General features: G+C 43.0%; 1 protein-coding gene across 1 annotated transcript in view; it reads left to right on the forward strand.

Moving 5' to 3' along the window:
* The window catches only part of SLC25A13 (solute carrier family 25 (aspartate/glutamate carrier), member 13), a 232,099-nt gene that overhangs the window by 20,179 nt on the left and 200,655 nt on the right, over positions 1 to 11,265 (forward strand). Inside the window, exon 2 of the mRNA XM_010839742.1 lies at positions 8,494 to 8,547. Coding sequence (XP_010838044.1) covers positions 8,494 to 8,547 — 54 coding nt within the window. The remainder of the gene's footprint in view (positions 1 to 8,493; positions 8,548 to 11,265) is intronic.

Genomic DNA, 11,265 nt, shown 5'->3' on the forward strand with positions numbered 1-11,265 from the left:
AAATTCCTAGTCTGATAATGTCAACATTCCTGCCATATCTGTCTCTTTAGATCGTGCTGTTTGGCCTTTTGGTATTTTTTGTGATTTTTTTTCTTGATATTCAGGTGTGATGTACTGGATAAAAGGGATGGCTGTAACTGGTCCTTTGGTATTGTGAGGGTAGGGTCTAGAGGCAGAAGAAATGTTCTGTAGGCCTGTGACCAGGTCCCAGTTCAGTGGAGAGCCCACGCCCCTGGACAGTGTACTTCACAAGTGTTTCTCCGTTCTTCTTCCCCTCAGGTGGGAGAGGATGGTTGAAGGTGGCTGGTGTTGGGTATTGCCTTTCCTCTGGTTAACTGGCTCCGGTAATACTCCCGCAGGTTAGGTGCCTATGAAATAATATCTTCTGAAGCAGAGCTGGGGGCTCTTGTGCATTTCAGCTTGGTTCCTTTTCCTTTCCTCCTATTGAAAGTGCCAGGTAGTCTTTTCTCTGGTAGTCACTGAGAGCCAAGTTGAGCTCCAGGAGGTAAAACTCACAAAAGTGTGGAGAATCCATGATGTCTAGGTCCACCTAGAGTTTTGCAAGGTCTTTTCTTGTCCACACTGAGCCTCCAGCAGTTGTCCATCTGCAGCTCAGAGTTACCCACTCTCAACACTGGTTCCTGCAGAGGTTTCAGTGGATGGGTTTCAGCTCTGATAAGTTGTGATTTTCTGGTTCTGCCTTTCTGTCTCCATTTTGGGGGGCAGTGGTTTGGGAGTAGTTGATTTTTCAGCATTTAGTCTTTTTACTTATTTTTATGACGGACTGACCATTTCTAAGCCCCTTGCATGCTGGACTGGAAACCAGACGTGTCCCCATCATCTTTTGATTACCTTTCCTATATTGGAGGAAATCCCCACATTACAAGGTCTGCCTGCCAGAACATGAGTCAGAACTCAGTTCCCATCTTTCCCTGCAGCCAGGGCACAAGCACGTGATCTGGCTTTGCCGAGTGGACACTCAATGTGGGTTTGATTTGGGAGAGGGCAGGCAGCTCAAGAGGTAAAGAATCAGCCTGTCAGTGCAGGAGACATGGGTTCGACTCCTGGGTCAGGAACGCGCTCTGGAGGAGGAAATGGCTACCCATCCAGTATTCTTGCCTGGAAAATCCCATGGATAGAGGGGCCTAGAAAGCTATAGTGCTTGGGGTCACAGAGAGTCTGATATGACTAAACACACACAAACACACACAGAGCAGCTTGTGTGTGAAGCTGCCATTTCGGCTGACCTGACAGGCAGCCTAGGCAACCTGCTTTTGTTGTGGGTTCTGAGCTGGGTTTCTCACCTCAGATCCTAGGATAGTTTGAAGCATCATTGGTGGCCCCCTTAGCCTCAAGCTGATTGATTCTCCAGGCTTCCTAACAAGACTGTGATCATCCAATAGAATTTTAATTTTCTCCTTAGCCTTTCATCTTTTGTTGCTTATTTCTAAGTTGAATACACGTTGGACCTACTTCCTCATCTTCCATTCTTCTTTGGGATTAGAAATAGATGGCTGTGTTTTTGGCTTATATTTGTTAACAGTAGCTGTTAATCACTCCCAGCCTTATGTATCACCCTGTAATTCACAGAGCACTTTTTCTTCATCCTAGTTAATCCTTAAGATAACTTTATGAAATAGATAAGTAAATTTTGTCATTTTGCCCTACTTTTTTTTTTTGACAGGGAAGTAGGATTTATTGGTAGGCACGAGTTGGTTTTTTCTGACAGGGAAGTAGGATTTATTGGTAGGCACGAGTAAGGAGGGAACAGTACCAACGCTCTCATGAGTGCAGGTTCACCATTTGTTCAGAGGGCCACGGTTCGGGATCTGTCTGACCCCACAGCCATCCAGGATGAGCCGCTTTTCTGCCACTATGCTTTCAAATTCATCTGCATTAAATTTAGTAAATCCCCGCTTCTTGGAGATGTGGATCTTCTGGTGGCCAGGGAACTTGAACTTGGTCCTGCAGATGGCCCCAGTCACAGGCTCCTTGTTCTGCACCTTGGTGCAGATGGACATTAAGACTTGGCCAGTGTGGACCCTGGGGCTTTCCAAAGAAACCAGGCATACACGTCTGGAGCCTACACTGGGGACAGCATGCCAGCTGTGAGTGTGCACTGGAAAGGGTTTTCTCCAGCGTCGCTTAGGGCAGCCTCTGCAGGCAACAGGCTGTGCCTCCAGGGTCGCTTAGGGCAGCCTCTGCAGGCAGCAGGCTGTGTGCACTGCTGAGGAGGCTGCTATTTGCAGCCACTGTACACGGGGCTGGTCTGGGGAAAAGAACATAGTCGACTTGATCGGCTGCAAAGCACTTTGCCCTTTTTATAGATGAGGAAACTAAAACTTGGAGATGCTAACTGACTTGTCCAAGATCACCAAGTTAGCAACATACTGAAACCCCAAACCTGGTGATGTTTGCTTATGACACGATGAGCAAGCAATGCTTTCTCCATAAGGAGTTGAAAATATAAAGAGATGAATGTCTGCTTCAGAGGAGACTTATACTGTCTGTTGTCAAATTTTTAGTCTTGGGAACATTTACTGGAATGTTAGCTTTAGCTTAATAATAATAAAATCTAAAATTAGAGTGTTTAAAGTTATTTTGGCATAACAGCACCCACAGCTAAAACACTGCCATTCATTTTTTAATTGCTGTACTGTGCTTCTTCATACAGAAATTTAATGGTGATGGCTTTATCATTGTCTAATGTTTGTCTACAACCCATTTCATAAACTACTGAATCCTTCTGATAAAATATTTCCTCATCCCTGAAATAACCCACTTGCATAGTTACCCAGTGGGTTAACATTTGTGGTGTCTGCTGCTTTATAAGTCAACTGTTGAGTGACTTGAACATTTGAGGGTTGACTACACAGAAAGGTTGTGGTTTGAATACTGCTTAACATGATATCTTGTTTGTATATTGATTCCAGTAACTTTTTATAGTTACTACTCTTCATTTATTAGACCATAGGGGAACCGTAGGGCGAGGAATGAGTGATTCAGTGAAGTCAATGAAAACTTATTTTTCTTAAACGTGATGAGACACTTCATTTTTATCCCCCTTGAGTGAATGGTGACTGTGGTTTTGGGGAATTTCAGGCTTTCTTTTACAGCTACTGATTGTATCAGTCAAGGTCCACTTGCAGAGAACAGAATCCACTCTAGCTGGTTTAAGCAGAGGGAAATTTATTACAGGGTGTTAAATGGCGTATGGAATTTGTTGGAAAGGTGAAGAAAGGAACTTCAGGTTGAGTTCTTAGGAGTGACTTGCAGAGCCTCACTGCAGAGCAGGCCACCAGGGGAGCATTTGCCTTTCGTGCAGTCATGAGACTGCCCACCAAACTGGGAGTGTTTCAGAACCATGCTGCCGCTGACACGGCAGGAGGAAAACCAGACACTTTGATCTGCCACAGGAAGATCAGCCAATTCCAAGGATGATGCTTGCTGGCAGAAACAGCAAAGACACAGCCCCTACCTTCCAAATCTTGGCTTTCCAAAACTTTGCCTCCCACATCTCACTTAGCTTCATCTGATTGACAGCACCTAGGCTGCATAGCTGCAAGGGATTCTGGGAAATGTAGTTTAACCTTCCAGTCTGTGCAGTATAGGAAGATATGTGGGAAGAAAGGGTAGCCCCAGCTTCTGAGTTATTAGGTCACACCCAGTAGTGCTTTCCATGAGATTCAGGACCACCCACTACGGGTTTTTCCCACCTCTCCGTTTTCTGCTTGTCAGTGCACGCAAACAAGCATGCATGTGCTTACACACACACAGTAGCTTTTGATGAGCTGCCTCTCTGTTTTCATTTCATATCTAAAGTAAACAATTACTTCATGACAGTAGAATTTTCAGTGTAAGTCTGAGCTTGTCTTGTCTTTCAGACCTTTCAGGTTTGGGAGGGCGATGGAAGAACTGTTGCTGAGTGAGGTAGCAAGCTAAACGAGGTCCTGGGTTTTAACCCAGTGGTTCTCAGCCTGGTCCGTCACCATCTCGTGGTGAAGCTTTAAAGATACCCATTCCAGAGATTCTAATTTAGTTGGACTTTGCCGTCTAATTTGATCAGCCTGGGGTTTGATAAAACCCCAAAGCCCTGGGGCAATGCAAACATACAGCCAGGGCAGTGGATCTCAAGTCCAGTCAGACAGGATTTTACATTAATTACAGCTGTGGTTCTTACACTTTGAAATGAAGTGAAGTTGCTCAGTCGTGTCTGACTCTTTACGATCCCATGAACTGTAGTCTACCAGGCTTCTCTGTCCATGGGGTTTTCCAGGCAAGAGTACTGGAGTGGGTTGCCATTTCCTTCTCCAGGGGATCTTCCTGACCCAGGGGTCGAACCCAGGTCTCCTGCATTGCAGGCAGACACTTTACCCTCTGAACCTACAGGCATCAAAATCACCTGGAGGACTTGTTAAACCATAGATTGCTTGATCCCGCCCCCAGAGTTTCTGACTTGGTAGATTTGGGGCGGAGTGTGAGAATTTGCAGTTCCGTTGGCCTAACAGGAGCTACCTGTTTTCCTTGTAAAGATTTGATTTCTACTCACCTGGAAGTTTTCTTTAAGAACGTGTTCAGAGCTCTTAGTTTCTGAACTTTACTGGAGCAGGGGACACGGAAGAGTAAGGTGACTACGAGGAGATCGTGGTCTTAATGGCTCGAGCTTCCCAGTGTAAGAAGAGAGCTTTTCTGCATGTTTTCTTCTTCAAATGAATATCCCTGACTTTTTTGTAGGTTATGTTTGTTCCCTCTCAACACCCCTGGTTAGACCCAGCAACTATTTTAAGTGCACAGTTCCGTACCCCTGCAGTGTGTTAAAGCAATGAGCCCTCAGCTGAGTCTTGATTCCCGAGTAAGAAAGCCAGTTTAAATAACGCTCCTACATGGAGAAAAATCTTTTCTGGTGTCTTCCTCTGTTTGGCTGCTGTAACTCATATTAAAATGAAAGTGAATTTATTTGTCCTCAAAAATAGCTTTCTGGGTTTCCTTGCCATGCGTCCCACTGCCTGCTTGTTAAAACCAGTCCTTCAAGTTATATTATTATTGGCTGTTTTTTTTTTTTTTTTTTGTATTTGGAATGTACCTACCCAGTATATGTGTTTTGCAAATGCTATTGATAGCCTATTTAAACTGTTTTTTATAATGTTTGACTTGTCAAAAGTGTTATATATTCAGTGATCCTCAAATTTTGCCCTGTGGAACATACTTTGGGGGAATTGACCTGAAATTTCTATACTGTCATTAACAAAGATAAAGGTCTCCCAGTTTATGGAAAAAAAGATAATGCATGTTTCCATTTTTACCGCCCCCCTCACCTGCTTTCTTCTTTAACCTCCACTTGGTGTGAATGTTATGTGCTTGTGTATGAAATTATTAAGTAGCAAATGGTGATATTTCATAGTCGTCTGCCAAGAATCCTTTTTCTTCTTGGTGATTTACTCCGTAACAATGTTTAAAAATTACTTTATTTAGAACTTTTGATATAAAAACTTTGTTTTAATGGTGGCATCTATTCTTATAAATGCAAATTCAGAACAGTAATGATAAAGCAAATCAGGCAACTAGGTAGTAAGAATAATAGCTGTAAATGCTGCTGCTGCTAAGTCGCTTCAGTCGTGTCCGACTCTGTGCAACCCCATTGATGGCAGCCCACCAGGCTCCTCTGTCCCTGGGATTCTCCAGGCAAGAACACTGGAGTGGGTTGCCATTTCCTTCTCCAATGCATGCTAAGTCGCGTCAGTCATGTCCGACTCTGTGCTACCCCATGGACAGCAGCCCATCAGGCTCCTCTGTCCAGGGAATTCTCTAGGCAAGAATACTGGAGTGGGTTGCCATTTCCTTCTCCCAATAGCTGTAAATATTTACATGCTATTCATATTTGAGAAATATATACTTGTATATAAAACAATGAAAATTAGCCTTTGGAGAAAAACCTAAAGTTTGAGAATCTTCTAAAGCCTGATGAACTAAGGCTTGTCAGATGATGCAGTGTGAGCTTGCCTGAACAGCTGTTCTGAGTTGGCTTAAAACCGGAGGGTCACACAGCTAGTGAGTTGAGAGCTCAGGTCTGCCGCCCACAATCAAGGGCAGTCTGATACTGGAGCATGTTCTTAATCAAAGCACTGGATGGATACACTACAAGGTGGTGCTACTAGGAGAAACTGGGAGAATCTTGATTTTTAGGTGTGTGCTATTTTATATTAGGGGTCACATAAACTATGGTCAATTTAAAGCTGCTTATGATGTGACTCAGTGAGACGACCAGCACAGTAAGGGGATGGAAGGTTTGGAACTTGACCTCCGCTCAGAAAACACTTAGAAATGTCAGCAAAAATTGTTGCTAAATCTGACTTTCAGGGAAATAAGTAACCCTTTCTGAGTCTTGGTTTCCCCTTCTGTCAAATGAGAGCAATAATATGCTCTGTCTGAGCCTGAGGTCTGCCATGATGATCCAGTGACGTCATAGTCCTGCTCTGAAAACTTTTAAGTGTTCTGTACACATTAGGTGACATGGCTTAGAGGCATTGGGCCGCCATATGGATGGGTTTCTCCCGTGCCCTCCACCTGGGGAGAGTTACAGACTGAAAGCTTTCTTTCTGTCACAGAGGTGTAGTCCTGGCGGTGAGCGATGACTGTGCATTCTGGGATCCGTAAGGAGAAGAATGCTGTGGGAGTCAGGGCGGGGGACGTTCACTCTGAAATAGCATTGCCCAGGGAAGGCTTTATGAAGTGTGTGTGGCAGAGTGAATTAATTTGATTTTAAAGGATGTGTTATTCAGATGGAGGAAGAATAGTTCACTTTGTGGAAACTTACCTTTGCTTTTAAAAGGAAACCCAGTTACGTGCTGAGGGTCACCATATGCCTTTTAAAAAATTGTTACTTACGGTCTTGAGACGTAGAACTTGGAGGGAGTGTCTTTTCTCTTGAAGAAGAGGATGGAAACTTCTCGTGCTGTCCCATCTCCAATAGTGTTTGTCCTCCCCACCTTTCTCAGAATATAGACCCCAGTGGAGGGGATCTTGTGAGACTCTCAGCAGCACCATCATCCGTCTTAGGTTGGCTTTGCAGTCGACTTTTATATTTTTTTTCTCTTTAATTGAATAGTAGAGAACACTCAGTGACTGAGGATTTTAAAAAGATGACAAATTCTTATGGCTAAAAATAGCATTGGTGGTTACAAGTACTCAGCAGAAGTTAGGAGTTATCAGTCTTGGTTTGGGAAACAAGGTGACCAACTAGCTGGTTTCAGGAAATCTACCTCTCCTATTCCAACAATTAGTTAATAAAATTATTCCTGACAGTGGCGGGCCAAGGAGCTCAGGCAGTTACATATTTCAAGACAGAGAACCCATTGTCCAAAGATCTCAGGAGAGCCTTTGCAAACACACCGAAGGGATTTAGAACAATTTGCATAAATCTCCCCATGGATGGCGACATGGCTCCAGTATTGGGGTGGTTCCAGGAACCCCTCCTTGGCTGTATCATGGGGTGATGCTGTGCTTGGGGAGAGTTCAGTCTCATGACGGTTTCTGCCAGCAGGATTGGGTGATGGGACGCTGAATAAGCCCACTGTTTGGTTCCACATAAGGACTCTTTTGTGTTGGCCTGGGGCAGCCATGTTCAAGTTTGTCTTCTCTTTCCCCGGTGATGTTTTTGGACTTTGTGGGCTGGAGAATTAAGCACAACACCTATTCTGAGCTAATCTGTCAAACTTTGCTCTTGAAAGGTAACCATAGCCCCTTGTATTCCAGAACGTGGTAAATAATAATCATACATTTGGAGACTTATGGTTTCTTTCTTTTTTTTTTTTTTGTTGAAACACAGTTGATTTACAATATTAGTTTCAGGTGTACAACATTGTTCAATATTTTTATGGATTATATTCCATCTAAAGTTATGAGAAAACAATGGTGGTTGTATTTCCCAATGCTGTACAAGTGGAGACTTCTGGATTTTTTTATAAAGTTGGGGAAAGGAGGACTGCTGGACATGACCAGATTGCTGGGTGTTCATGCCTGTCCATTGCGGAGCCATGGGAATTAATTGCCTTCTGTCTGTGACTATTATTTGCCTTGTTCACTAACCTCTCTAACAACTACGTTTTCTTGCATACTTAACAAGTTGTACTTTAATATTTAATATTCCCCTGTGAAAGAGTTTGGGTCACTCTGGATTGCAGTTTAAAATGCCAGGTGGTTGCAAGTCTGTTTTAACTTTTCTTTTTTTTTGTTCATTTTGGAAAAAAATGATATATATTAAACACTGCATATTAGGATCTTTTGTTTCTTGTATGGAATGTTATCATTCTAGAAGCCTCATAAGAAGACTGATTTAAAATCCAGAGAGTAGTTTAAGCACTGGGTAAATTTAGTGCTTTAAGTGCAGAAATGAAATTCACTGATTTCTAACCTGGAGTTTATTTTCTTTCAGTCTGTGAGCTTGATTTCTCAGCTTTGTTCTAATAATATAAACATTTTTATGTTTATTTATAGGTGGCTTTAACCAAGAGAGCAGATCCAGCTGAACTTAAAACAATATTTTTGAAGGTCAGTATCAAGGAATCTGTTTTGTTTCTTATTTGTGTTCTACAACTTTTAAAGATTATTTTCAAGCAGCTCTCTATTTCGTTGTTACATTTTTAAAAACATCCCCAGAAGTACCTTTACTTACTGCTACTGCTAAGTCACTTCAGTCGTGTCTGACTCTGTGTGACCCCATAGACGGCAGCCTACCAGGCTCCCCCGTCCCTGGGATTCTCCAGGCAAGAACACTGGAGTGGGTTGCCATTTCCTTCTCCAATGCATGAAAGTGAAAAGTGAAAGTGAAGTCGCTCAGTCGTGTCCGACTCTTAGCGACCCCATGGACTGTAGCCTACCAGGCTCCTCCATCCATGGGATTTTCCAGGCAAGAGATTTACTTAAGACTTGTAAAAGAGATCCTGTACAATTTTATATCTGTCTTTTAGAATGTGTCACATACTTGGAGGCGACTGTCTGTGATGGCTGCATGGTTTACACTTCACTTTGTTGTCTCACGTGATGTTCGGCACCGAAAAGGAGTTGTTGGGGAGTTTAGTCTCACAGCCCATTTACCTTTCCAAGGTTGTCCTGTGCAGCAGATGATACTAAAGCTTTCTGTCCTAAGAAGTTTAAAGCTCTTTGTAAACACCTTTCATCATCCTTCATTCATCTAGAATGGACTGCCCTGGGCTCTCCTGAGCAGAACATTGCTGTTGTTACCATCATCATATCATTTAACTTCAGCCATGGTGCCCTGGAGGAGGCCTCAGTACGAGTAACAGTAGATACTACATCATACTATACAAGTTTATTTCCTTCGTTTCTTATATTGTCACTTACTTTGTGATATTGAGCACTGAGTGACTAATACTCTAATAATAAAGTCTGCCTCAGGTCCCAAACACTGAACCACTTTTAAGGTTATTTAACTGGCAATAAAAGTACTCAAAAGAAAAAGGCCATTTTTGTAAAGATAATTTTAAAAAGTACATATGTAGGCCTTCTCTAAACATGGGGAGAAGGTAGGTGTGCTGTATTTAAAGAGAACTTGAGGCTTCAAGTGAGAAACTTGTTCTGCTGCTGTGTGTATATGGCTTAGGAAGTTATTAATTCTCCTAGCATCACTTTCTGTATCAAAATGGGTTACTGTTAAAAATTGAGGAATCAGGGAATTTGAATACTGATAGGATTATTTGATATTAAGTAATTATTCATTGATTTTTAGGCTAGGTAATAGTATTCTGAATATGGAAACTATAAAGAGTTTTTCAGAGATGTACACTGAAGTATTTACAGGTGAGATTATGATATCTGAGATTTGCTTTTAAGTAACCCAGTTTTGGTGGTGTAGGAAAAATAGGCAGTATGATAATTTTTGCAATTGGAAAACGGAATATTGGATTTACTACACTGTTCACTCTACTTTGTGTATATTTTCACGTTTACATAATGTTATAAAAACTTGTGAAGATTCCATGAAAAAAACTTACTTGAAAGTGCTGTGTATTAGATATGCACCTGATATGCATTAGATATTGATTCAGTAAATGCTTGAAATTAAGTTATTCACAGAGACAAAGACTCCAAGAGAAAATGGGTAAAAAACAGGAGAAAAAAGAATCAATTTGTAAAGTAGACTGGGTTGTATACTAGAAGGCAGAGTTCTATATAAAGCTTGTGTTTTGCCCAGAAACGGTAAATATGGTATAGAGACGCTAAGCTGGAAAAGGATTCTGGGTAATGAAAGTCCAGAAAACAGAAACGCATTTGTTTCTCACCTGATGTCTGTTGCTGCGCACGTCGGGCCCCCCATGATGGGGCTGAGGTGTATATGAAGGAGCCATAGATGTTTTGGGGCTGTGTATTTATAAGGTTTTTGTTGTAAAACTCTAATGATGTAATTCTGGAAGACCACTTGCAGAAGAGCCCGCGAGTGGGCTGCTAAAGCGCCTAGAGAGAAGGAAGAAGCTCATAACATTGAGTCGGCAGAGTCACGATCCTTGTCGGAACTCAGAACCTGTGACTTCTGTTTTCTAAGGCAACAGTAGCTGTGGGCATCGGGGAATGGGAACAACTTAGAGGGTCTCAGCAGATGGTGCTCCTTGGATCCTTATTGGTCTTGATGTGATTCAGTGGAAAGGCTCCAGGTAGAAGCTGCGACCACAGTTTGAGGCCATGTGGTAGCAGATGAGGCTGGGTTAAGAGCCTACCAATGGAAGGAGGTATCTTTTCTAGTGGCTGCATCACAGTCGCAGGGGAGTTTTACTGGAGGCAAGCGGGATTGGCCAGGGAAACCCAGGGGAGGGCAGGAGTCCCTGCAGAGTTCTGGAGAGCGGCCTGTGGGGCTTCTGTGTCAGTGGGCCTGAAGGCTGGGGTGGAATCTTTGGGACCAGAAAGGAAGTGCTGTCCTCCCTTGGTGTGGCTAGGACTACATGGCTTTTGAGTGAGAATTCCAGATGACTTAGAGTCCAATGGGATGATGTGGGGGGAACTGTCCCTGAAGAAAAGAAGTGATCAGCAGTTTCTAGAAGGGATTGTGGATCTGGCAGAGGTTCGGGTGATCTCATCAGGCTTGGGTAGTGTGGTACCAATGCAAATCCACCTTGGCTCAGCACGCTGAGGATCTCTTGTTTACTCTCTACCGCAGACGGTGCTGTGGGGGAAGAATAGGGAGCAAGGCGCCTTTGGGGGCTGTGCCAGGCACGTCTCCAGTGAGCCTGGGCTTTCTATTTTTTTTTTTTTTTT

Source organism: Bison bison, unplaced genomic scaffold (genome assembly GCF_000754665.1).
Source record: "Bison bison bison isolate TAMUID 2011002044 unplaced genomic scaffold, Bison_UMD1.0 scf7180017864134, whole genome shotgun sequence".
NCBI classification, from domain to species: Eukaryota; Metazoa; Chordata; class Mammalia; order Artiodactyla; family Bovidae; genus Bison; species Bison bison.